The sequence below is a fragment of the Myotis yumanensis genome, unplaced genomic scaffold, assembly GCF_028538775.1.
Source record: "Myotis yumanensis isolate MYYU_CA2020_CCGP unplaced genomic scaffold, mMyoYum1.0.hap1 SCAF_10, whole genome shotgun sequence".
Taxonomy (NCBI): domain Eukaryota; kingdom Metazoa; phylum Chordata; class Mammalia; order Chiroptera; family Vespertilionidae; genus Myotis; species Myotis yumanensis.
Genome location: NW_027223761.1, coordinates 37,681,616 through 37,708,682, shown reverse-complemented (window position 1 = coordinate 37,708,682; position 27,067 = coordinate 37,681,616). Strand labels below are relative to the sequence as shown.

General features: G+C 53.5%; 1 protein-coding gene across 5 annotated transcripts in view; it reads right to left on the bottom strand.

Annotated features, from left to right (window-relative positions):
* The window catches only part of DENND2B (DENN domain containing 2B), a 172,827-nt gene that overhangs the window by 1,151 nt on the left and 144,609 nt on the right, over positions 1 to 27,067 (bottom strand). For all 5 annotated transcript variants that reach the window (XM_070425344.1, XM_070425345.1, XM_070425343.1 and 2 more), the window contains 15 exons: positions 22,282 to 22,433; positions 20,241 to 20,456; positions 19,197 to 19,293; positions 18,627 to 18,671; positions 17,453 to 17,637; positions 16,292 to 16,401; positions 16,010 to 16,079; positions 12,854 to 12,931; positions 12,119 to 12,259; positions 7,901 to 8,049; positions 3,878 to 4,055; positions 3,540 to 3,581; positions 2,464 to 2,575; positions 1,189 to 1,428; positions 245 to 331 (listed from right to left, as the gene is read on the bottom strand). In XM_070425344.1, the coding sequence (XP_070281445.1) occupies positions 245 to 331; positions 1,189 to 1,428; positions 2,464 to 2,575; positions 3,540 to 3,581; positions 3,878 to 4,055; positions 7,901 to 8,049; positions 12,119 to 12,259; positions 12,854 to 12,931; positions 16,010 to 16,079; positions 16,292 to 16,401; positions 17,453 to 17,637; positions 18,627 to 18,671; positions 19,197 to 19,293; positions 20,241 to 20,456; positions 22,282 to 22,433 (1,902 nt within the window). The remainder of the gene's footprint in view (positions 1 to 244; positions 332 to 1,188; positions 1,429 to 2,463; positions 2,576 to 3,539; positions 3,582 to 3,877; positions 4,056 to 7,900; positions 8,050 to 12,118; positions 12,260 to 12,853; positions 12,932 to 16,009; positions 16,080 to 16,291; positions 16,402 to 17,452; positions 17,638 to 18,626; positions 18,672 to 19,196; positions 19,294 to 20,240; positions 20,457 to 22,281; positions 22,434 to 27,067) is intronic.

Below are 27,067 nucleotides of genomic sequence, written 5' to 3'. Positions count from 1 at the left end.
AGTGCACCCAGAAAACCTCAGGTGAGATCTGTGGTTTCTCTTGGCTCTGCAGGTAGGTAAATCCTGTGCTAAATGCCCTTGGAGCACTGGGCTGGCAACCTTCTCTTCACCAAGGGACCCCTTCCCGTTCTGTCTATAGCCCCAGTCTAATACCCATTGGCATTGGTATAGAGCAGTTTGGGGTACAGATCCCCCCCACCCCAACCCTCTCCCCCAGCCTCTCATCGATGACAGAGCTACTTACCCAAACCTCGGAGAAACTTATTCATTCCGCTCTGTTCAGTGTCTGGGAGTTCCTCTAAATACTGCTCTACTCGCTGCTCAAAGAGGCCTGGAGAAGAGGAGAAACAGGAGCAGGGAAAAGAACAGTCAATGGAGGAAGGGAAGACAAGGCCTCTTGGAAGGGACGATGGGACACAGATCCCCAAAAGAGAGAAGCCAAGGCTCTGCAATTATAATTTACAGGAGCATCTCAGAATTCAGATCGGCTCACCAAAACTACCATCTCACTGGTGTTCACTGTTCATAGCAAGAGGCCCTCGATACCTTGCTCCCAGGGGCACAAGGCTGAGCTGCATTACGGCGAAGATGCTACTCCTCGTTTCAAAGCTGCCCCTGGGTAGACACCTTCTCTAGTTCCTTGTGGACCACTCTACAATGTTGTTTCGAAAGGTTTGTCAAGCTAAATGGACAGTATTAGTGGACAGAATAAAAACCCTGATGTTAGACAGAAAGATGTTGATGAGATGGAAAAGTCCTACAGTGAGCAGAGCCGACAAAATAAGTAGCGATAAGAGAACCTTCTGCTCTGAATGTGTTCTGCCACCAACCTAAGACCGAGCTATTCTCTTCGAGGGTCTTCTCAACCCTGGATTCTCAGACTTCCCTAAATCGCTCAGTCAGGTCTTTTTCTCTGAATAAGAAGGATGTTTGAGGAGGGGATAGACAACCAACGGCACGCTGTTCTTGGAGGAGACAAGCCACGTGGCTCCCGCCTGGGCAGCCTGTGCCATGTCTACTGGGACAGGAGCAGCACGCTCCCTTGGAAGTTTCTATCATATGAAAAGGGACGGTAGGAGGCCTGGGCCCAGCCAATGCCCAAGAGCTTCTGCCTAGCTATTCAGCCCCACTGGCAGCAGAAAAGTTAAAGAGGAGAAGGCCTGCTGACCCCGGCTCTTCTAACCTTACCCTTTGCCCGACACTTTCTTAGCTCCCTGTCTTGGATGAAGCCAGCAAACATCTGAGACTCCATAAAAACCTCAAGGAAACGGCGGATGCTTTTGGAGGCCACAGACTTGCGGAAGGCTTCCCGCTGAAAGGCTCTCTCCCCCTTCTCACTCTGGGTCAGGAAGAGAGAGTAGTGCCCAACTGTCTCCACGAAGAACCGGATAAACACCTCCGACACCAGCCCATTGAGGGTGTTACATTCTGGAAGAGAAAAGAACATCTTTCAGGTTCCGGTCAAGAGCCTGCCATCTCCAGACTCGAACCTCAGCCTCCAGCTGGTATCTCCCTCTCCTCAATAAAATTCCCTGCCAGACCACTTGTCTGTTCTTTTTTTTTTTTTTTTTAATATATTTTATTGATTTTTTACAGAGAGGAAGGGAGAGGGACAGAGAGTCAGAAACATCGATGGGAGAGAAACATCGATCAGCTGCCTCTTGCACACCCCCTACTGGGGATGTGCCCGCAACCAAGGTACATGCCCTTGGCCGGAATCGAACCTGGGACCTTTTAGTCCGCAGGCCGACGCTCTATCCACTGAGCCAAACCGGTTAGGGCCACTTGTCTGTTCTTGAAACTACCTCCTGGGCACCCGGGCCTATCACGAGCTCACAAGCTGGAAGGCTGGCAACTACTTGCTGGATGAATGAGAGTGGGAATCAGAGACCAGAGGACCCTTTCCCCCACACCCCTCGCCCTGGGTGGTTTTCCTGGCTTCACAGCAGGAGGAAGCTCCCTTCATCCCCTTCAATGGCTCCAGGCAAGGCCCGAGGGGGAGGAATAACTAGTTTCCTGTCAGCAAGAGTCTTTGGTGCTGTCACAGGTCGTGGGGTTTTCCTTCCCAAGCCTCCTGAGGTAGAGAAGAATTAGAGGGAAGCTTTGTAGGCAGGCCAGCAGTCGCCAACCTTTCGGACCTCAGAGACCAGCAGTGGTCCGCGGTTGGCGACCGCTGGCCTAGGCCACTGGAGAAGCAGCCCCAATATTATGTTCCTGAGCTCGCTCTGATAAAATACCACAATACTTCTCTCCCCTCAGATGTGGTCAAGCCATAACTCCCTGAACCCCACCAGTGGTGCGGCTAGAGAATTCTAGGTGAGCGTGAGATCAAGGTCCTACAACTAGAACCTCATCAGCCAGAGGGCCTGGTGCATAGAACCGGGGTCCCGCCCGATGAGGCCAAGGCCCAGAGCAGAGGAGCCTGGGGCCAGAAATGACTGTGTTGCAGCAAGCCTCACTCACCATCGTCGGAGTCGCTGTCGGAATCCTGGGAGATCAGTTCGTTCTTCCTCTCTAGAGCCTGCTCCAGAGCCGCCTGCAACTTTCTAGGTAACAACGTGTCCTCATCATCCATCTGCAGGAGAAGGAAAATGCAGTGACAGTGATAATAACTGACAGTGGCTGAGCCCTTACTACATGCCAGGCCCTGTATGAATAGCTTACATATACACTCTCCTTCAATTGTCCCAATAACCCTGATACTATTTATCAATCTCACTTTAAGATAAGAAGCTGAGGTTAAGAAACTTGTCCAAGGTCACATGGATAAAAAGTGGTAGAGCAGGTGGCATTCACAGGACCAGCGAAGGGTTCCTTCCTACCCTGACACCCCGATGAAGTCTCCCCTATTCCCCCAGCTTTAGCTCCAGGAGGAAACGCAGCTGGCTGGGGTGGGGAGACTGTGTCTCAGGTGAGAGGTTAAGCCACTGTTCCCGTCTCTACATTCTGGTTCAGTGTCCGCACCTTGATGCCTGTACCCAGGAGACCAAACTCTGTCAATGCTGGGTAACGGACTGTACCCTCCCAGAGGGTACGACACTGGGCTGGGCTGTTTGTAGAGAGCCAGCAGTATTTCCACAACTAACAAAGGCTTTTGAAGTTAACCTTTACATCCCACAGCATTCTATGCATCCTGTGTACTCAGCCCCCAGCAACGTCTCAAGGCAGGTGCCACCGCCATGCCTGGTTTAGAGATGAGAACTCGGCTCAGAGAAGCTCAGAGCCTGTCCAAGACCATGTGGCTCAAAGGTGGCAGAGCTCAGAAGTCACATCTTTAGACCTACAGGCCCTGTCGTCTGCACTCCCACACGCCTTCTAGAAGCTGATGGTGCCAGCAAGAAAGGCAGACCCTGCAGAGGTCAAGACCGCTCAGATCAGTTTCTCCTGTCCTTGTCTATTCTGTGAATACGGGACCCAGAGAGCTTAACAAGCAGGTGGTGGAGGCTGAGCTGCGTGCAACCGTGCTGGCTGCTCTGGAGTCTGCACTGAACAAGCACCCACCCCAGGGCAGGTCACGTTCGGCAGCGTCCCACTCTTACCTGCCGGATGAATCGGTCCGATCCCAGATTCACCATTAGTGCCTGAGGAAAAGAGGCATCGGCGACAGTGATTCAGGGTACGAATCCCTGCAATGCCCTCCCCAGGCCTCCAGACCCCTAGATGCCAGGGTCAGATAACAGGAATAACTCCAGCCAGGGACAGCCCTCCCAGGGAGAAAGGATGAGCTGGGCAGAGAGGCCCAGAGGGCACAAAAGAGAAAATCCCAGTGCCTTTCTCCCCTCCACTTCCCCTCTGCCCTTCTCTCCTGGGGGTTGTTGTTCCTTCTGTCCCCTTCCTCCTTCCAACCTCCCGCCAGCTGGTTCCCCAGGTGGCCCACCTCCTCCACCGGCAGCTCCTTCAGTTTGGGAAGGGAGCTGGAGAGCAGGCCAACCAGGAAGGGGGTGGGACAGCAGACGATGTCAATCATGGAGGCCGGGAGGACAGGAATGAAGGTATGCTGCCAGGAGAAGGGGTAGAGCAAGGCCACCACGGCGTGGGAGCAGCTGGACAGGGTACTGGTGGACAAAGAGAGACAAAGTGCCTGAACCCAGACCCCGCACCTTCGAGGAAGGGGAGGTGGAGCCTGCTGGGGCTCAGAACATCCTTTTATGTTAAACCTCCCAGGGCAACAAAAATCGATGCTAATGGGGCTCGGGTCTGGGTCTGACCCTACAGGCCAGTGAAGTCCCCACATTCCCACCGTCAGGGCCCCAAGGACATTGCTGCTACCCTCTTTGGTGACTACCTAGAAACAGCCAGGAAGGCAGGTAGCAATGAACACACACAGGACTCACATATACCCTGCTCTCCCCAAAGGGCCGCCCAAATGCACAGGCAGGCCTGACTAGTGCCGGAGTATCAGCTCAGGCCGGGAGCACAAAGGTAAAGTGAGTCAGAGCTGGTTACAAATTCATGGTGTGCAAGAGCTGGAAGGCCCTATAGAGATCAGCTCATCAATTCCGCATTTTACAGCTGGGGCCACCGATACCCAGGCCAGTTTACTCATAAGTGGCAGACCCACAACACAGCCAGGCTTCCTGTCCCCCAGCCCCGCATGACTTCACTGCTCTGCCCTCCAGCCATCCCTTCTTCTCCTTGATTGGAAAAAGTGGTCTGAGACCCACTGACTGCAGTCAGGGGGCTGGCACCACTCTTGCCATCTTTCCTCTCAGGCTCCAAAAAATAGCCACAGGTCTCAGTGGGGTCATCCCTCTCTTGACCCAGAGGGGGCTCCAGGCCTCTATGCCCAGGTGCACTACAGGGCTGGCTGGCCAAGCAGAATGGCCAGTGGGAGCCAGAGGAAAATCTCTAGGATGCTAGCTAGGAGGTATAAATTCGAGTGCACACTCCCCAGGTGCATTGAGGGCTGGTGAAGGGCACCAGCAAACAAGAGACACACCTGGCCTGACTGTCCATCTGCCAGGAGCATAGTCCAAGGCCCTCCCCTAGGGACCATGTTACAGCTCAGGAGACAGAGGCCCGCAGTCAAGACCACTTTTAAGCTTGACTCTCCCACCCTGTCCTCCACATCTACTGGTCCTACCCATTAACCATAAAAGCTTGGTCTCTGTGGGATCAGCTCCATAGCAACTGTAGGGAGCGGCTATAGGGTTAAGCCTCCGACTGACCTGTTGGCAAAGCCACAAACAAGTCCCAGCTTAGAGGGCACAGCCCTCTTAGCATAATTAAGCTTGACCTTATGACCCTCCCTAGATCTTATCTGGGTAGCTAATGGGCTGTGGCAGGTACAGCAAGTGCTGACAAAACAAGTGAAACTCACAAGAACATTCTAACTATGGAGACCACTACCTTGTTTACCTCTGGCTATAAAATTAAGGCTTAGCTTGGGGTGTAGGTCCCTCTCTGTGGCCTTAGCCAGGCACAGGAAGATCCACCTAGACCAGTGGTTCTCAACCTTGGCTGCACATTAGAATCACCTGGGCATCTTTTTAAAATCCTGATTTCTGGGCCTCATCCTCCAGAAATTGTTTCTTTGTTACTAATGTTGTGGCCTCACCCCATAACAAAGAAACAGAATTTCCGGAGGATGAGGCCCAAAAATAAGGATTTTAAAAAGATGCCCAGGTGATTCTAATGTGCAGCCAAGGTTGAGAACCACTGAGACCCAGCTTATTCTCTGTCTTTTCTAAATCCTTCACCGCCCCGCGCCCCCCTCAGGCTCATCGAACCCTTGGCTGTGCTGGCATGGCACAAGGGACTCTTGCCCATTCACGACTAACGTCCCACCAGTCAGAGGACATGGTTCTCTGACACGACAGAACAGACCCCCTCTTCTAGAAGGATCTCTGGATGTTCACGAGTGTTTTGTCAGCCAGTGCTTTGCTTGACTGCCCTGCCACCCTCCAGACACTAAAACACTGCTGGGCCTTGAGGCAAAGACAGGTGTCCTGGCCCCAAGCCCATCCCCTGGGCACAGCAGCTCCCCACACCCCAAGGAGAGCCGTCTGAAAAAGGTCTGGAAAAAGGATGTCTCAGGGCCTAGGGACAGTGATCTCCACCGTCTCCTCCGATCGCCACAGAGCTCATGCACACGTGCACACACACACATCTCACAGACGTGACAACGGAACCCAGCCAGGGGGACAAAGGACTGCGCAACACCTAACACACGAGGCACGGAGCCTGAGCTGCTGCACTGCTGAGCCCTGACCACCGTCGGGCCTGTGCGCCCTCCTGGGCTCCCTACCTGCCCCTCCCGTCAGAGGCAGACCCGCAGCAGGGGGACATCTTTTCTAAGACCCAAGACTGGCAGAACTCAAACGCCAGGCCAGGCCCAGAGCAGGGCCTGGGGCACTTTCCTCCCAGAAGGGTCCTGGAATGTGCTCAGAAGGCAGCGACAGCCACAGAAACAACAGCTGTGCTCATAGCCCGATGGAGCTGGGCTAACGGTGGAGTGGCAGAGAGGGTGCCCCCAGTGAGGGAATGGTATGGCACATAGCAGGTAACTTAATAAACACCTGAATGAATGAGTTCTGCCAACCTGGAGAAACCACTGCTGCCTGTGACGGGTTATTTGACCAAAAAAAAAAAAAATAGATAATGTGCTGCCAATATCTCATCCTCTCCCTGCCTGGCCCACCTCGACCCATACTCTTTGCTGTGATCTGTTTGTGTCCCTCCAAATTCATATGTTGAAACCCTAACCCCAAATATGACATTAGGAGGTGGGGCTTTGGAAGGCTTGGGTCATGAGAAAGAAGCCCTCATAAATGGTATTAGTGTTCTTAGAACAGAGACCGCAGAGATCTCTAGTCCCATCCACATTGCCTTCTTCTGGGACACCTCGTGTCCAGTGACACTTCTGCCACCCTCCAATGGCCTCAACCAGATCTTGGCATCCAGACCTCCTCTAAAATCATCAATGCCAACGCTTTGGACCAAGACTTGTGACCCATCCAGCTCTTTCCTTACTCCTCCTAAGCCAGCCTCCCTGCTCATGGACACCTCCAGGTCCTGATGTCTCCTTGTTCCTGTCCTCGTTTGACTGGCCAGCATTCCTGCAACCACTCCCCCAGCACCCTCAGCGCCTCACCTCAGCCTTCTCCACAAATCCCCAAGTGCCTGGCCCTGGGTCACTGCGGTCAATTGCCTTCTCCAGGTGACACTCTCAACTGGCACTCCTCCTATGACCCCTACCCCTGGTCAACGCCCTGGCCCCTTCCTCACGGGGACCCTTCCTAGGGTTCATCACTCTCCTCAAATTCATCATCCCACAGGGATGGCCTTGCCTCCCCCACTGGCAGAAATGCGGCCATCGGCCAGAAATCTCCTTTCTTACCTCTTTCCATATGAATATGCAGAGGCGGGCAAAAGTAGCCTACAGTTGTATAAAAAATAATACAAAAATCTATAATAATAAAAGCGTAATATGCTAATTAACCAGACATCCTTCCGGACAACCTTCTGGACGAAGCCTCAGCTGCAACGACCAAGACAAAGACAGCCGCCAAGGTGGCAGGGGCCAACCCCCTTGCACAGATTTTGTGCATCGGGCCTCTAGTTAGTAAATAATAATACAAGAATGAACTGTGTTTCATGTCCTCACAAGTGTAAACCTACTTTTGCCCGCCCCATATTTGCATCTGCACAGTCTTGGCTGCTGCAAAGGAAGTGTCCCTCCTCTTCCTCAGGCCAGTCCTCAACTGGGTTCTCATCTTGTGTGCTCCCAACCACCCTTTCTTCCAGGATTTGCTAACCTTTCCCTCTCCATGTGATCTCACCACACACACACACACACACACACACACACACTCACACGGGCAGGGGTTCATAAATACATCCTGGGTGAATTTGTGATGTGCCTTCCCCCTCTTCTCCACCTTGCCCTACGGGGCCCTACCTGAGCTTATCGGCCACAAAAATGACCCGGCGCTCCAGCAGCAGTGAGGCAAAGATTCGGATCAGCTGGCGCACACTGAGGCAGGTGAAAAGGCACTCAAAGTCCACATGCTCCAGCCGGGAATCCATGGGTCGCCGCAGCTCTAACACCTGCAGGAGAGCGATGGGGAAAGTGGGTCGAGGCAGGCCAGCTGGTGCCCCTCCCAGGTCCTTCACAAAGTGATCAAATGCTGGTCTCCCTTCCCACCCTCTCTTCTTCAGGCCTCTAATCTAGCCCACTATGCAGAAGAACCAGTCTCTTCCTCCCCTCGGACACCCAACTGGTGAGCAGAAGGGCTAACTCCATGAGCACTGGGGAGGCTCCAGCAAGAAGGAGCTGAGGGGCCGCCCATCAGGCTCTCGGGAAAAGGAGGAGAGCTGACTACTCTCACAGATGAGGGGAATGAGGAAAGAGCATAGCTTGATGTGTAGGGTCTTCCCCGCCCTCTTGCCCATCTCCCCAAGCAAACATCTTGGCCCCCATGCTGACCAGCCCCCACAGTTGCTGGCTGCTCCTCAGGCCATAGGAAGAGCAACATCTCCGCACCCCGGGACTCTATTCTCATCCGCCTCTGGAAAGGCAACGCTAGTGTCCTTGCTGCCATGTCCCTTCCCTTTCCTGCTAGAGTCTCCTTCCAGAGGCTCTGTCTGTCCTGCCACCCTTGTCTCTCTACCAGCCTATCTAATCTCTGTGCCAGGACAAGAAAAGCACCAGGAAAGGCCGGCTATTCTGTAACCTTGCCAGGAAGCCGGACTTTCTTTATCAGGGCCAGACCTAGCAATCGTTCCTCCCAATGAGTTGCAAGGCTACTTCCAAGGTCAGTGCCATGCGTGGAAAGCCACTTCCTGGGTGCAGTTATGAGGGTGGAGGGGAGCATGGATCCCGGCAGTGTAAGCCAGGGAACTGCAAACTTCAGGCCACACCGCAGCACTGTCCTGGGGTGGCCTAGTCTTTCCCTGGGTCCCTCAGCAAATGTGCGCAGCATGGAGGTGCGGGCCTCCAAGAACTGGGGCGACAAACCAACTCCCTCTTCTAGCCCTATGGTTTCAGAACTCTCTTCAAGGGGCTTCCCCCACATCATCCCATCTGTGCCTTGGGGTCTAAGCAAGTCAAGTTCTAACTCCCAGCTCAGTCAGTATTCATCCCTTGAGCCCCGAGAAGCAGCAACATGGGCACATTGTGGGCACAAGTAGCCCTAACGACCTGTTTATGCTCCGTCTCCCAACACCCCCCACCTCCCAACCCCCCAACCCCCGGAGTGAACTCCCAGATCTGGTACCGGGTACACCCAAAATGCTCAGTGAGTGTGGGCAGAAGGAATCCCACATCACAGTTATGCCAGAGACCTCTGCACCCGTCCTGTCTCTGCCAGGAGAAGACACAGTGAAGTGCCCCTACCCAGCCTCCTGAGAACCTACATGCGGTCCTTTGTGCTTCCCAGAGGTTCTGCAGTGCATAGCCCCACCCCCACCACCCAAGGGCCAGGCGCCCTCCAGGGAGTGGGAATTCACCCCGGCAGCCTCCTGACCTGGGCCTCTTTTCATTCATCCCCCCTCAGATCACAGTCCAGCGGGGCTGAAAGAGCCTAACCACAGTGAGACTGGTGCCGGGACAGAGAAAACGTATGATGAACATGTGCAGAGGGGCTTCCGGCTCTGAGGAAAGGTGCCAACCTCCTCTGGGCAGAGTGGGGGCAGGGCAGCAGCTCAGCACAAGATGCTGAATGTGGAGAGAAGAAGGGAAGTGTCTTCTAGGCAAAAAGAAGAGGGTTCAGGGACAGTAAGCCATTCAAGTCAGAGTGATGGGAAATGAGGCTGGTGAGGGGCGGGGCCACATCCTGAAGGCCTGCTGTGGGGCTCTGGGGCAGAGTCAGCTGTCCCACCCCAGACCACTCATGAGGCCAAATCCCTCCCAGCCAGGGTAGGCGAAAAGAGCCTAAGAGCAAGGTCTTAAATGGTTTTCCTCACTCCCAGCAAACCCAATATTTCTCTAAGCAGTCCCTCTCCTGTTCTTTGCAACGACTAATTTACTTCTTCCCTCTCTAGAACCCAGCACCCAGCTCTCACTCTCAGAGGATGACCTTCTTTTCTATTTGGAGAAAACAGAAGCCATCAGATGAGAATCTAAAGTCTACAAGCCATGGCCCTCCCTGGTATTGTACAAAAATAAAAGTCAGCCCCTCCCTGGACCCCACCACCAGTGCCTATGGGTGACAGCTGGATTATACCCTCCCTCCTGCTTCTTTTTTGTTTTTGAAATGAAATAATTTAAGTAATGACTCTACCATAAGGCTTGAGTCTTTTTGTGTATGATTCTTTTTTTTTTTTAATATGTTTTTATTGATTTCAGAGAGAGGAAGGGAGAGGGAGAGAGGGATAGAAACATCAATGATGAGAGAGAAAATCATTGATCGGCTGCCTCCTGCATGCCCCTTACTGGGGATTGAGCCTGCAACCTGGGCATGTGCCCTGACTGGGAATCAAACCATCTCCTAGTTCATGGGTCGACACTAACCATTGAACACACCAGCTGGGCCCTCCTGCTTCTTGAACTTCCTCTGTGGGGCCATTCCACTAGCATCCAAACAACCATCCTCAACAAACTCTCCCCTGGCCCCACACTTCCTTTCAACCACTGTCCCCTTCCCTAGTTCTCTCCACAGCCAAGCCTCTTGAAAACATGTCTACACAGGCTGTTTCCACTTTCTCACCCCCTATCCATTCACTTCTCAACTCACACACCTCAGGCTTCTGGCCCCCCAGTCCCCACTCTTCTGCAATCCATTCTTGTCAAGGCGTCTTGCCATCCTCATCCTGACCTCTTGGCAGTTTCTGATCACGCCTTTCTTCTTGAGATGCTCTGCCCCCCCTTCCTTGGCTTCCAAGTCCCGCCCTCTCCTGGTAGCCCTCCGATCTTCTCAATCTTCAGGGCTGCTACCCCTCCACTGCGGGACCTCTCGAAGTTGGGGTCCCTCAGGACTGAGGAGGACTGAGGCTGGGCTCTCTTCTCTTCCCTATCTACACTCTGCTACCACACATCTTCTCTGGGGTGTCTCTCAGGTATCTTAAATGTAACTTGCACAAAATCAGACCCTTCCTCCTCATAACCTGTTCCTCCATCAGGGGCTCCATCAGCTACCCCATTGCTCAAGCCAGAAAGCTGGGAGTTTGCCTTAAAATCTCCCTAACCTTATTCCCCATTTAAAATCAAACACAAAATGCTCTTGATCCTAATTCTAAAATGCATCTCATCCATCTACTTTTCTTCATCTTTTCCAGCACACCTTAATCCAAGCTACTATCATCCCTTACCTACACCACAGCCACAGTAGCCTAGCTAGCATCACTATTGTCACCCCAATCCATTATCTACAGAACAGCCAGAGTGAGATCTTAAAAACATAGCTCAGATCCTACAACCCTGCTTTAGATAAAATCCAAAATCCTTACTTTGGCTGAGCAGGCACACTATGACTTGGCCTCTCCACCCCTGCTCACCACCCCGCCAACCATCGTGGCCTTTTCTCAATTCCTTGACAAGCACACACAATTCCCCAACTTTTGCCTTTGCATGTGCTGTTCTCTCTACCTGGAATGATCTTCTCCCATCCACACCCTTCTCTTTCAGTCTCCCTCCTCCCACTTCATTGAGTTGACTCTACTTACCTTGCAACCAGGTAAACTGCCCCTTCCTCAGAGGAGGCCTTCCCTGGCCCCTAAGCTAAAGCATACCCCTCGTGACACACTCGCACTCCTGTGCTTTCAGTTGGCACTTAACACATTAAGAATTATCTACTTGCATGTAGAAATACTTATTTAATACTAGTCTCTCCACTGGACTATGAACTCCACAAGGACAGAGCTGTACTCTCTTTAACTGTAGTCTGGCATGACCCTGACTGTGAGAGAACACATAGTACCTATTGGGTGAATGAGAAAGGAGGGCAGGTGGTGTGCAGTTTAGTCCAAACAGGTCAGGGAAGGTCCCTAGGAGTCGCAGAGTTGGGCAGAGAGAATGGCAGTCCTGTCATTCCCTCTGTCAGTTCCTACTGAGCAGGTGTACGAACATGGTGAGCAAGGACGGGCCATGCTCTGTGCCTCCCAGAGACTGCACCCTTGGGTAGGCAGGCCTCACTCCAGCCCCAGTCCCTCGTCTGAGAAGAGGAGCAGAAATCCCTACCTCGTTGCCAGCGCCTGGCAGGAATGTCTTCACTTTGATGGTCTTCCCTGGAGCAGGGAAGGGCGACTCCATGAGACTCCTCATGAAGGGGTAGACCAGCGCAGCGGAGATCCCACGCCGCCGTTCCACCTCATCGAGGACCTGTGCCCGCCACCAGCCGCCCAAAGAGGAAGGGTGTCAGGGTGCTGCCCTTCCCAACCTCCTGGGCAGAGAAGAGGGCAGCCTGGCATCTGACCAGCCTGGGCCAAACGTTGGGAGACAGGAGAACTGTCTTTCCAGAAGCTTCACACCCGAGCCTTCTCATTTCTCTTGGCACCCCATGACTGCTCTGCCCCCTAACCAGTCCTGGCCTCAGGCGCCAAGAGCTGACTGAGTAGCTGGGCCAAGGAAATACCACTTGAGAGTCAGGTCCCTGGGCACTTGGCTTCCCCAAGTGGTCTCTGTCCCCAAGAAATCTGTCTCTGCCCATGGCCCAGGGTGGGCTGTGACATGAGCAGACGCTGCTGGTGCAGGAGCTGGGAGATGCCAGCTCGCCAGATGAGGAGCCAGGCTCAGGAACCAGGAGGAAGTCAGAGAGCTCGCTTGCACTTGCTCTTTTCTCGGCTGCACTCTCTCTTTCTCTCGCCCTCTCACTCGCACACACAGGTGGTTTTCTCATCTAAGCTGGCTGCGGATACTCCTCTGGGAGCTGTCAGCTGGGGGGAGGAAGGAGGAAGGAAGCCAGAGCCCTCTTACCTTGGAAAACAAGCCGAAGCAGCCAAGACGGCTGATGACACAGTATACCTCTGGCAACCGAGGCCCTTTCCCGCTTGGCTGGGCCGGGACAGGAGGAGAGAGACACAGACACAGAGAATGCATGATTACTACATCTGGCTCCTTTTCCTTGGGAACCGAGGGCTGAGGACTACTCTTCCAGTGGAAGAAGACAGACTCCAAACCTCTTCTAAACCTCTACTCAGCCAGGCTCTCGTGGGGAGGCTTCAGCCTCTGGTGGGCCTGCCAGCCCGAGGTGCCAGCCTCCTGCAAAACTCTACATGGGCCCTGCCCCCAAGAAAGACACTAACAGGACTGGCAGAGGACAAAGCAGTTTGGCAGAGGCTGTAGTATGATTTGTAGATTTACAGCCCTAAGGCTGGGACCCCCAAGAATGCAACAGTAATGAGAGGAACTTGTATATATTCTTAGTAGCAAGCCATGTAGTCTTCTGCTCTCTCAACAGGGGGCATTCTGCAAAACATTCCTTTTCTCAGATGCTCTTTTCTCCCTTGCTTGGTCCATCCCGTTCTAGGAAGACTAATTAAAAATAGATATGGAAAGCAAACTACTATTTATTAAATGTCCTGGGCTGGGTACATTACTGAAGTAAACTTGTGAGATAAGCCCTATTATCCCCATTTTATAGATGAGTAAACTGAGTTAAAAATATTAAGCCATTGCCCAAGATCATGTATCAACAAGTCATGGAACCAGGAGTCTGTTTTGACCCTGATTTGCTGTTTTGCTTCTAAAGCATGCTGCTTTCTTACAGGAAGGAAGAGAAAGGGACACAAAGGCATGGGACAGAGGTATGCTACAGAGTAGAGGAGAACAAAGAAAAGAAGGGATTTAAAAGGTGGGCTGTGGAGGAGTTGTGCACTGAGAGCTCCCTACGCCAGGAGCCTCCAAATGCTGGCTGAGGTGAGCCCACAGGAGTCTATTGCTCCAGCCAGGGGCTGGCAGGGCTCTGTGGCCGCCTCTGGCTCAGAGGCCGGGAGTGCCTGACAAGGCCTGGGAGGGAGGGAGGAGAGCAGCAGGTGCTGGCCCCTCATGCAGGCTGCTAAGCAAATGCAGATGGGGCTATTTCAGTCTCCAAACCTGCTGGCCACACGTCACAGATCTAAAGAGAAGGCAGAATCTGGTTTTGTCCATATTAGGCCTGAAACTCACTCCTCAATCTCTCCCTCTCCCCCGCCTCCCCTAAAGCCCCAAGCGATTAAATCAAGTATGTGGGATTTGGGTTAGAATCATTGTGTCCAATCTGCAGGAATGCCGAGCTAGTGCCAGCCCCCTTGGCAGGGACCCAGCCCAGGCCCTCTCTGAGCAGCCAGGACAAACATGCGCTTCCCTGGGGGCAGCAGGCCCACTGCAAAGGAGCAGCTCTGATCCGGCTCTGCTCCTGCAAAGGGAGCCCTCGGAATGCCCCCCTCCAGGCCCAAGGAACCTGGGGTGTGCTGGCCACTGCCTGGCTCCCCACCTGCATCTGTACTGCTCCACACTCCCTTAGTCCCCCACACTGGGCATTCCACATCCATATAACACTTCTCCCCAGACTACCCTTTGGGGTGACCCAAGAGCACCAGACTTGGTGTTAAAGGATTTGAGAATAAATCTGGCTCTGTCCCTCACTGGCTGTGTGACCTTGGAATATCATTACACTCTGAGTCTCAGTTTCTTAATCTATAGAATGGACATAACAGTACCTTATGAGTTATTATGAGAATTAAGGAAAATGACATACTTAAAACAGCTAGCCTGGAACATAATAGGTTCTAAATAATAGTTTATTCCCTTTGCCTTCCCTTCTACATTGAAAGTCCTACCCACTCTGCTCCACTATTAAAAGTTCCTTGAGGGCAGGATCCATGTCTAACTCACCTTTTTTTTTTTTTTATTGATTTTTTACAGAGAGGAAGGGGGAGGGATAGAGAATTAGAAATATCGATAAGAGAGAAACATCAATCACCTGCCTCCTGCACACCCCCCACTTGGGGATGTGCCTGCAACCAAGGTACATGCCCTTGACCAGAACTGAATCTGGGACCCCTTAGTCCGCAGGCCGACGCTCTAGCCACTGAGCCAAACCGGTTAGGGCTCTAACTCACTTTTATGTGCCTTTAGAATGTTGCCTGACTGTCAACAGGTGTATGATATGTGTTTCTGAATGAATGAATGAATGAATGAATGAATGAGTGAATGAGTGCATGAATGAATGAGTGGCCCCAAATCCTTCATTTGGGGTCCCTGCTGTGTATTACCCTTGCCAAGGATCACCCTCATCTGCCCCAGACTGGCATCTAGTAAGGCCTTCTCCCACTAAAGCCTGGGAACCCTGAAACATAGTTGACAACCCTAGCCAACAACACTCCTGGTGAGTTCCAGGGGACAGTGCAACAGGACTCTTACCGTTACCGCTATCTATGACCAGGACTAACGGGAAGGGAGACAGATAGGGAAGGGCTTCTCTCTCCACAGCATGGCTTATAGTTTCAAAACTCTCCCCTCTGATTTCAAGGCATCTCTCCCAGAATCCCATTGGAAAGGCATCTCTCCCACAACCCCAGAGAAGGCACTGCTCTGTTCCTGCTCAGCCTCCAGCCCTGCCAACCATGGGCAGGATGCCTTCCACATCAGGCTGGCTAGAAATGGGGGTGAAGAAGATTTTCCTCCACCCCAATCTGCTGCACACACACATACTGCTGGGGTGACATAGTCCTGCAATCTGGAATTAGCAATCAGACCTCAGAAGCCGGAGACAAATGAATGAAAAGACAAAGTATAGGCAAGCTAAAAACATATGACAGCCCAGAAAGCAATCCATTGTCTCCCCCATATTACACATAATCTTAGGGCCCAGTCAGAGCGGCCCTTTGAGTCCTGCCAACCCAGGAGTGCCTCTTCTATAAGAATGTGTGTGTGTGTATGTGTGTGTGTGTGTAGGTGAGTGTGTGTGTATATGAATGTATAAGTGCGTATGTGAATGTAAGTGTATGTGTGAGTGTGTGTGTGTTGGGGTGGCCTCAGGGAGCACACAAGGGAGCAGAACAGCATATCATACAAGCTGACGTTGCAGAAGGGCACACAAACATACAAATGCCGTGGCCCAGCCCCTGAGAACTGAACAGCCCTACTCACCAGTAAGCGCCTGCAGTAGCCAAAGCGTCTGCTGCCATCCTCCCCGGTCAGCATGAAAGAAAAAGTCTCACTGGAACAAGGAGAGGTCTGGCATCAGGGAAGCATCAGAGAACCCAGGGACCGCCCCCAGGAAGGGGACCGCCATCCCAGGGAGGGGGTGAAGGGCCGGGTTGCTGCGGAGAGGAGGTTGGGACTAGGGTGGTCCCCATTCAACTGCCCACTGCCATGGGGGTAAAGAGGCTCTGCCCTCCTCCTCCCGCCAGCCAGGTCAGCAGGCCTCACCTGGTATACTCGGACACAGGCAGCCAGTCCTTGGCATCAGGGAAGCAAAACTGGGGAATGGCCTTGAGCCTCTCCTCTGCCTCACGCATCTGTTTGGTGGGTCGGTCCAGCTGCAGGCAAGAGGAATATGGGGAGAGATGGACAAGGGAAGGCATGGAGCCTGGGAGTGGAGGGTAGGGGTGGCTAAGAAGCATCTCCTCCCCTGAGAGCCCTGGATGGCATCCTATCAACTGGCATGCTTCTCAGCAAACCCTGTCCCCACTCCCAATTCTCACAGAGGGGTCTGAGTGTGGGATGAGCCATCATTTATTCATTCCATGGATATTAAACGGGCACGTTGCATGTGGCACCTGGCACTGTGCCATGCGCTGGGGCTACCAATGGGAACCAAGTGGACAAGGTCCCTGTCCCTGCACACTGGTCAGGAGAGTGAAGTCATCAACAACACGATTTCAGAGGGGGTCACAAAGGAAATAAACAGGGTGATAGGACAGAGAGAGCTGGGCAGGGGAGGGGCTTCTTTGGGGGATCTGGAAAGATCTCCTGGAGGAAGTACCATCTGAACAGCGAATGAAGAACGAGAAAGAGCTAGCAGCCATGGGAAGAGCTGGGAAAAAACATTCCAGACAGATGCTCCGGCAGAGAGAAAGGCTTGGGTGTCAAAGGAAGGGAATGGAAGCCAGGATGTGGTGCCGAGCAGGGAAGGAGTAGAAAGAGATGAGGTAGATGGGGGAATGGGTACAGAATTTCCTTTTGAGGTGATGAAAATGTTCTAAAACTAACTGTACATCTCTGTGATATACTAAGAGCCACTGAATTGCACACTGTAAAATAGGTGAACTATATAGTATGTGAATTATATCTCAATAAAGTAGGGAGAGAGAGAGAGAGAGAGAGAAGCCAGCGGCCCATGTCAGGACCCTTGTTAGTCCTTGTAAGCAATGTGACTTTAGTCTAAGCACCCTGGGAGGTGCTCTCCCGCCCCTCACCTTCTGCATAAACACCCTCAGCCCTGGGAACCCTGTCTTCCCTCCTGGCGATAAGCAGCCATGCTCAGGGCAGCCACGTGAGTCGCAGTGGCAGGATGGGCCTCTCTTCTTCCCCAGATGGGCCAGGCCGACACAAGGTGGTAGAGGGATGCAGAGGTGGGGATGGCCTCACCTTGGGAAACTGGTAGGAGACTTCAGGGAGGTAGGTGTTGCGGGATGGCTTCTTCTTGAGTGATACCACCACAAAGTACTCAAAGAGCTCCCGCTCCTGCCACTCGAGCAGCTCCAGCTCCAGCGTCCGGTAGCTGGGCGCACGCTTCAGCATCGACTGGATGTGGACCAGGCGCTGTGTGTGGGCTGGGGGCAGGTCACAGGTCAGGAAGCAGACCCCACATTAGCCCCCCTCCATAGCAGACTCAGGGCTCAGTCTCTGTGGATCACCTCTAAGCACATGAGCCTAGCCTGACACCTCACACAGCTAGGTCTGGGGGAGAAGGGGTGGGAGCAAGGTGTCACCCTGACACAGGGAGCTACTGGTCTGGGCCTCCTGGAGCCTCTGGAGGCTGTGCTGGGCCAACAGGACTGCCCAAGCCAGGCAAACCCAGGCATGTGTCACTGGCGCCCACCCACCCCTGTGCCAACAGGACTAGGGGGTATGAACATCTGCTAAGGCTTCATCCTTAGGCCTCAATCAGTCCTTGAACTTGAAACCCTTTGTCTCCGTCCTCGGGCCCAAAGTCCACTTGCCCACTTGCTGGGGCCAGTGGAGGTGGGAAGGAGGGGACTAGCTCCCCCAACTTCCATCCTCCAGGAAGGTCTAGGCCGGGTTTCCCAGTAGAGAAAGGACAGGGATTTGTCCAAAGCCCCTGGAATGGGAAGGTCCCAGAGCCTCTCCGGGAGGCGGCAGTCCTCCGCTCCAGGGGAAGGGAGATGAGCGGCCTCAGGCCTCCGGAGGACCAGTTTCAGACTGAGGCACGTTCCTTAGAACGAGAAGAGGTGCCTGCAATCTTCTGAACCCATCTACATCTGCCCGGATTCACATTTACCAGGCAAACCCAGTACCCAATCCCTACAGACAGCGGCTTGGGAAAGTGTGGGCCAGGACACCAGCCTGAAATTTGGCAAGGAGACGTCTGAAGTTAACTTGCAGGCCTGAGCTCACCTGACTGTAGAAACGGACAATCCCATAGCTCCTTGCTCTGCTGGCCCGGTATCCTGCCTGCCTGCTATCTCTCCAAACCAGGCCAACCGGGACATGGGCACTACACACGAGGAGGGAGGGAAGGCTTATTCCCCAGAACCGGGGCTGGGAAAGGCTTCCATGCTCGTGGGGAGCCACACCTCACCTTTGAACCTGTCATCAGAGTCGCTCTCGCTCTCACTGTTCTCATCTGGAAAGAAACAGCGGGAGTGCATGCTTGCTGAGCCCCTGCCCCACAGCAAGTGTTTCCGATGCCTCCCTCCCTCAACTCCTCCCATGAGCGATGAAGCTATACCTGGTCCCAGGTCCGGGGGCCCATGGCCAGGCGCTGAGTGGCCTGAGACCAGGGTCCTTCAGAGCTCAAACTGTAGGTGCTTATCTATATACAAACCCTTACCATCCAGTCCTGATCTGGAGAAGCTGGGGACCCAAGGAAGTCTGGACTTTCCTTCTGCCTGAAGTAGATCCCCACAGCCACCTCCCTACTCAGGGCCTCACAGCCCAAAGCCGAAACCATCCCATCCATGGCTTTCTTCCCCCTTTGGCCCTCCCCTCTCACGTGACCACTTCTTGGCCGGGCTCTACCCTCCTAGAAGGCAGGAGGATCCCCGTGATGGGCCCACAAAAGGGTAAGCTGAGGCTAGTCCATGCCTCTCCCTGTTTCTAATGCCCAAGGGCCCCAGACACCTGGACCAGTTCGAGTATCAAGGCCTACCTCTCAGTGATGCTGTCTCAATGCTGGACATAGACAGCTTTTTTAACCTCTTCTTTCCTCTCTTGGCATTGTAGATGGAGTTAATTCTTTGGACAAGCTGGGTGAGAAAAGCAGGGAGGGTGAGGTAACCTAACACCAGCTGCCCCTACCGCCAAGAAGGCTTAGTAGGCCACCCATTGCCTTATTGGTGCAAGCTTGCTGCTCTCCCGCCCCAGGCCCAATGCTGGTCTCCCTGCCACACTGGCACCAAGTGCAGACTGTCGGGTAGCTCTCCATCTATACGCCTCCGAAGTGGACTCCTGTCCCAAGACAAGGACATTAAACTTAGCTCCCCAGAGGAAGGAACTGGGATCAAACTGGACAGGATGGGAACTCCTGGGTCCCAAGAGTCCCTGAACCAACGGAGACAAAGAGCTTCTCAGATGCAATAACAGGAACAGGGATTCCAGCCTTTCCCCTCTGGGCCAGAACCTGGAGCCCTGACAGGAAGGAGCTAAATTCCCAATATACCCAAGCATTGTTTGCTGGCTAAAAATACCAGTTAGCTAAATCCTGCCGCTTTGGGCTGACGGTTTGGGCCTGGCTGCCTATAACTGACTGCTGCAAACTCTTCGTTCTGAGAGTTATAGAGAGGGAGTCAATGTTTGAGCCTGAGGTCCTTCAAAGCCTCAAAATATTTGTGCATAGAGACCTCAAAATGCAGTAATGGGGAGTCTCCTAAGGACTGGTTTCCATCCATCCAGAGCCATGGAGTACTTCTTGGGGGCAGAGGCCAGCCTGTCCTTCCCCTAAGATCTGCCCCCTATTAATCACTTACTGCATCTTTATTGATAAGAAAAGGGAATTAACCAGATGAAAAAGAAAGGCCAGTGCATGAACCCAGAATATATGCAAGGAGAACTGAAGGAGCAATCCCAGATTAGGGGAAGGAAGGAAAAGGAAGAAAGGATGGAAGGAAGGAAGGAAGGAAGGAAGGAAGGAAGGAAGGAAGGAAGGAAGGAAGGAGCCACCTGCCTGCCCACCCAGCCCCACTGGGGAGGCTACCTTGGGAATGCGGCGGGCCCGGCGGCTGGACAGCAGCTCACTCGTGGTGCTGAGGCTGTCCTCATTGAGGCTGGAGGGTGAGGATGGCAGGCTCAGCTGAGCCAGCAGCAGCATGTCGTCGTGGCTGTGTCTCTTGGGTAATCGTGGCAGCCGGTGGCTCTTCCTTTCCGACCAGTTTCCACTGCGCAAGGTCTGGCTGCCTGGTTTCAGGGAGAGCTGGCATGGGGGAGACACAGTGGGGGAGGGTCTCACCACAGAAGCCTTGGCCAGCACCCCCCTGCTGGGGCCTGGACTTAGCAGACACAGGATGGCATCACCGGCTCCCAGAATCCCACCCTGAAATTTCCACCCTCTGGGGTTTCCTCTTTCAAGACTTGAGCTGCTAATCAGGGCTAGATTAGATACTTGCTCCCACAAAGGAAGCTAAGGACTTCTGCCAGAATAAAGAAAGCAGAGGCTAGGAAAACGGGGCTGTCATCTGAGTGGAAAAAGGCCAACCGGGAACTCTGGGGGCTCCCCTGAGCTCTGGGACAAGGCTTAGACTTAGACTTTGCTCTCTACTGAGCCGGGCCGCTGCAGCCAATCTTTCCCCGCAGCCCGATCCAGTCCTAAAAGGCTTCTCCAGTAGAGGCCACAGTCTACACGCCAGCCTGGCCCTGCTCACGTATTCTAGGGGCAGCACAGTGCTCTGACCACCAAAGCCCAGCAAGGCCGGCCTCAGAGCCAGGTGGTTCCCTCACAGCCCTGATCCACCTTCTGCCTCCCTCCATCTAGACTGCTACCCTACAGTCCAGCTGCCTTCCTCTCAGCGATCCTCTCACTGCCAGGCAGCACCCCCCACAAACTCGGCCTGCCTCCCACCTGCTGTGTGGGTCTGACACTGCCTCTCATCACCCCTCGCCACGTCCTCCTTCCTCCCCGCCCCTCAATTCCTCTTTCCTTCCCACCCAATCAGTCAGGCGATACACATTCAATGGAAGCACATTAGAAGGTAAATCTTTTATAAAAATAGTCACATTATTCCAGTCAGAAGAAATCATTTTTATATTCTCTAGCCAATGTTAAAAATATTCAGGTCCCTCCAGCCCTGGCCAGTGTTTCTCAGTGGTAAGAGAGTCAGCCAAAGCACTTAAGGGTTATGGGTTCGAGTCTTGGTCAAGGGCATGTACCTGCATTGTAGGTTCCATACCCAGCCCCGGTCAGAGCGCATGCAGGAGCCAACCAATGGGTCTGTCTCTCTCATATCAATGTCTCTCTCTCTCTCTCTCTCTCTCTCTCTCTCTCTCTTTTTCTTCCCCTCCTTCCCTCCCTTCTACTTTTTCTAAAAAAAAAAAAATTAATGAAAACAATATCCTCAAGTAAGGATTAACAACAATAAATATATATATAACCTCCAGGTCCCCCCCATTTGCATGGAGAATTACAGATGCCAGGGTAGGTCCAAAGCACCTTAATTCTCCTGCCTCCTGTCCACCACCCTGGACAAGGCCAGAAGGAGCTAAGTCTGAGGGCCTCCTTTGACGCTTCACCCTTCTCATTCTGCCTTCTTTCAGTTCATTCCTAGGCGATTCATTCTTCTTCCCTCCAACAGGAGTGGCTCCAGGTCTCGCGGACACCTGGCTAGCTCTCAAATCTGGTTCTTGGACCTGTGCCTGGCCCCCCAAGTGCCAGTACTGAGGTCATTTCTGCCAGCGCTGCAGAATGCCAAGGCTCATCCAGGGCCCTGCCTTCCTGCTTCCCACAGAAGGGGGTGGGGAGGAAAATGATAAGCCAGCAGACCACAGGGACTCCTGCCTTAGTTGGGCAGCTCAGAGCTCTAGAGGGGAAAGGACGGCAGCCGGACAGGATGCCCCGAAGAGCATGTCTCGATTGTCCCCAAGGGCTTCAACATGCCACAGTCCCCGAGTGCAGAGCTCTCTCCTGACTGAGGTCACATCCTTTGCCAAGCACTGGGGAGGGGAAAAGCCGGTGGAAACAGGCCCAGCCTGGGTAGGACAGGCCCCCACGGTGGCCCTGCAGGCACAAGTCCGGCTGCCGTTACCTGAGTGGGCGGGTTGCTGTACTTCCTGTCCTGAGGACTCCACATCCTGTGCAGAGAGTCCAAGGAATTCTCTGACAGTTGCTGGGATTTTCGTCCCGCTCTGCGGCTCTTTAAGTCCACATCCTCATATGGATTCTCCTTGGGCAGATCTCCTGCAGAGGAGGAAAGGTTAGAGAGGGGGAGAAGGGAAGAAGGAAGCACGCACGCTCTCTCTCACACAAATAAACAAGCAGGATTCCTGTGAACCAAAGAGAATGGCTTCTGCCTGGCCCTTCGGCTCATGAGTCATGCAGCGCCCCGTCTGCAGTGGGAGGCTACAAACAGATCCTGGCTCCCAGTCCAGAAGCTGAACCCCCCACCCCCAGTTCAGCTCAGCCTTGTCTGGCCTCTGTTTTATAAATTCAGGGATTGCACAAGACTGGCTCAGCCACCCCTGCCTGTGCCCAGCCAGCCCACAGCGCCAACACCAGGCGTCTCTCCTTGGCTCCTGTCCCTCTGCTGTGCAAGCCCCAGAGATGCACAGTCCAAGGTAGGAGAGGCTTAGAGAGGTCACAAGGCTGCCCCTTTACTGGCTGCTTCCCGAGGACCCACTTTGGGGGGATGGGCTTCGAGGGACTCTAAAGAACTCCAGGGCGCAAGGCTTTCCCAGGCCTCGCTCTCACCCACTACACTGCTCGGCAACTCCTTTCGGACTGTTCTTCTGTCTGGTCCACTGAGGGAACCCTAGCCCCACACAGAGATTAGCAAGTAGTGACGTGCCGTGATTATTTATTCAATGAACTGCTCTGACCCTGTGCCACTCCATTTCCTGTACTGCTGAGCTCGGCAGAAAAGAGAAGGCCCTCGCTCCCCTTTGGGAATAAGGTCTCCTGCATGACACAGGAGAGGCGGGAGAGGCCTGAAAGGAGCCTGGGCCGAAGGGGTGGGGGTGGGGGTTCTCCAATAGCTGGCAGCAGGCACTGTAGGGGCAGGACCAGGGAAGCTCTGAGTCCGAAGCACAGCCTCTGCCCTTGAAGAGCAACCTCTTCCCAGAAGCAATACCCTCCTGCCCCTTTCCCTCCGACACATGCCTGGGCTTTTCTAAAATGCAATACTATAACCCAGGTCAGTCCAGCCAGAACTGCAGTCCATGGGGACTGTGAGCGACTACAGCCCTCTGCTCCCTTCCATATCAACACCACCATGTGGGACCAGGGACCTAGGCACCAGTGGCCGGAATGAGGCATTGGAGGCAGCACACGTGGTGAGGGTGGGGCTCACTCCAGCTCCTCTATTCAGCAGCAGGACTGAGCCTAGGCGACCAACCAGCCCCATGGAGGCCTGGGCTCGCCTCATGCCCCAACGGAGTTCCGAGACCCCTTCTCGGGGGAGCAGAAGGGCTAGAAACCAGGGCGACTGGAACACAAGCTTTCCGAGGCTAGGATGCAGGAGAAAAAGCAATCCCCATATGCTTACCGATTTCTCTGTTTCCAAAGCCAAGATCAGCCCTATCGCAGTAGCTACTTACTACTATCAAGAGAAACCACAATGAATTTAGGAAATGCCTTTGAGAGGTGTGGGAGGGGAGGGGGAGGGGACGTGTGAATGGAAGACTTCAGTCAGAGCTAATAAGACTGCCCGGGGAGCAGCACAAGTCTCTGTAGTGCGAGTCTAAGATGGGTCAAGAAAGGGTTGGGGACCAGATTAAGTGATTCCCAACACCAGCAGCGTCCCAGCAATTGAACAGCCGTTTTCCTGTAACACAGTCATGGTATGAAAATGACTTGTCTCCATTCCAGAGCCCTGACTAAGCAGAGCTGGCCCGGCAACCCTGCCTCAGGGAGCCAAATAGTAAACCTGGCACCCCCTGCAAGCTGTCTCCTGCCACCTCACTGTGGACACTCAGGAGGAGTCAGGGTAGACTCTACTTCTTGGCCCCTCTCCAGCACACTTCCTGGAGCAGAGAGGTGTGGGGGTCAAGGGTCAGCGAATGCCAGGGCAGTCGTTTGATCTGGCGAAACGAGACCAGAGCACCACTGTTGAGAGGGGGACAGGAAGAGCACTTCCTCCAAGCTCATCAAACCCACGCTGCCCTGGGCCAGAGGATCAGCCAGAGCCCTATCGTCATCCCCAACCTACAGCGTGAACTGTCTCAACACCTTTAGATCAGAGCTTCTCCAAACTACTGACGTCTGGGCTGGATAAATCTTGTCGTGGTGGACTGTCCTGTACGTGCATGTTTGCAGGATGTTTAGCAGCAACCCTGACCTCAGTCCACTAGAGGACAGCAGCATCCCCTCAGTTGTAACAACCAAAAATGTCTCCTGAGCAAATGGAAGGGTGGGCGAATGGATAATGGAAGAGAAGACAGAAAGGAAGGGAGAGAGGGACAGAGGGAGGGGAAATTGCTCGCCCCCACCCCCCCAATTAAGGACCGCTGCTTTCATAGGAAATATAATCAATAATATTGTAATAACTATGCACGGTGTCAGATGAGAACTAGACTTATCGGGGTGATCACTTCATAAGGTATATAAACGTCTAATCACTATATTGTACATCTGAAACTAATATAATATTCTATGTCAACTGTAATTGAAGAATAGTTTCTTAAAAAACCCACTGCTCGCCCTAACTGGTTTGGCTCAGTGGATAGAGCGTCGGCCTGCGGACTGAAGGGTCCCAGGTTCGATTCCGGTCAAGGGCGTGTACCTTGGTTGTGGGCACATCCCCAGTTGCGGGGAGTGCTGGAGGCAGCTGATCGATGTTTCTCTCTCATCGATGTTTCTGACTCTCTGTCCTCTCCCTTCCTCTCTGTAAAAATCAATAAAATATATTTTTTAAAAAAACCCACTGCTTTAGATAGATGTTTCTGTATTTCCTAATAGTTTCTGAGCGCCATGACATATATCCCTCTTTTCCTCCATTCTTCCTCCACCCCCCTTCCTCCCTCCCTCCCTCCCTCCCTCCTCCTCTCCCTTCTTTCTTCCCCCAGAATCAGAGCTTTGAACATTGATACAAAACCCAAACTTGAACAACAAACAAACAAACAAAAACAGATGTAGGAGACGGAGGCCCAAGGAAGGAATAGATGTACGACATTGACACACATCAGTGGGAACGCCAGGTTCTCCACACGAGTCTTGCCACTGGAAACAAAATTTCAGGAAAGCCTCACATGCCTGCTCCTCCTACCTGCCTAGTCCTCAGATCAGCCTCTTGTCTCCAGCAATGCTTAACCTCCTGTCTGATATAACCAGGCCGCTAATCATGCTAATCATTTCTCCAGGAAACGACCGCTGGCCCCCGCCCGAGCCCTGCCTCCCCAGCCTTGGCTTGGGCCCTTCACAGCTCTAGTTCACCTGCTCCTCTTGGCTGCCTACACTGTCCCTGGCTGCCCTCTGGAGCTAAATCACAGAGATGCTTCCAGTCATCTCCCCAGGAGTCAGGGTGCCAGGGGGTGGGGGTGTGCAGAGACCAAGCAGGCCCTGAATCCCAGAGCCACTAACGTGAACCTGCTGAGAGCAGGTTAACTGTCAAAGCAGTAGTTCCAAGCTGGGGGAGGGGGAGGTTGGAGCATAAGGCTTCGAACTTCCTTAGGGGAGCAGAGCCACAGCAAGGCCAGGGAAGCTAGGCCTGAGTGGAGGAACATGAAGTTTAGGAGACAGACAGCGGGGCAGACTGCAAGGCTTTCACCTGCATTCCTGCCCTGACTTCCCTGCTGCGGCCCCACCCTGCCCTGGGGGAGGTAGAAGAGGTGGCCTTCTTCACTGGAGGCCTGGCCCTGAGCAACCCCATCTCCTCTCCTCAAGCGCAGCTGGGGAAGCCAGAGGTCTCAACCCTTCCCAGCTTAGCTGATGAGATAAGGGACAAGGGCATGGCCAAGAATTTCTGCTTCGAGCTCTTTTAAAGGGACTTGTCAGAGCCCAAACGTATCACAGAGATCCTCTGGAAGGAAGAGCCCAGTCCCAACCGGCCTAGCCCCCACTCCTCCCCATAGCTCCTCCGGTTATTAACCGAATGTGCCAGCACCTCCCTCCCTACACACACCCAACTGGAAGAACCAGTTAGGGAAGGAGTGAGTGTGTGTGTGTGTGTGTGTGTGTATGTGTGCGCGCGCACGCATGTATATGCACAGGCACTGAGAATTTCTCCAAAGAGAATCCTAAGCTTCCTGGACCACACCCATGACTAGGGCCCTGGGTCTGCTGCTTCCCTCCGCATCTACCTCTCTGGGTTCCAACCAGCTGTTTCTTCCGGTTCTCCGCTTCTCTGTCCCCACCCCCTCTTGCACACACACAGTGAAGAGAGGGCCAGGTTTAGGGCCCGACTCCTTCCACAATGCACAGCACATCGGATGGGAGCTCCACGGGACCAATGTTACCCACCCACTCAGCCTGGACACCATTTCCCACCTGCCTGGCATACCGTTCCCTGGGCTGTGCCTTGGGCTGCAGCCTCTATATTGTCAGGGCCCTTCTGAGCCTTACTGCTTCCCAGCCTGGGGACAAAGGAGAGAAGAGGGCAGAGAGCAGAGGCTCAGAGGGCTTTGCAGGCAGGCTGGCCTGCCTGTCCCCAGCTCCCACCCACTCAAGTTCCTGGAAACGCTCCCTCAGCCCCAGCGAGCTGACAGGAGTGGGAATCTCTGCAGGAATGCAGCCTGGGCTCCCTGGTCAGGCGCCCAGGCCACTCCACATAACTCCCTAACAAGCGACTTCCTTGGGTGCATTTTTAAGTGTCAGGCTCAGAAGGCAAATGATGATAAGGCTTTGGAGAAAAGCAGCATCTTACGGGGCAGAGGTCAAGT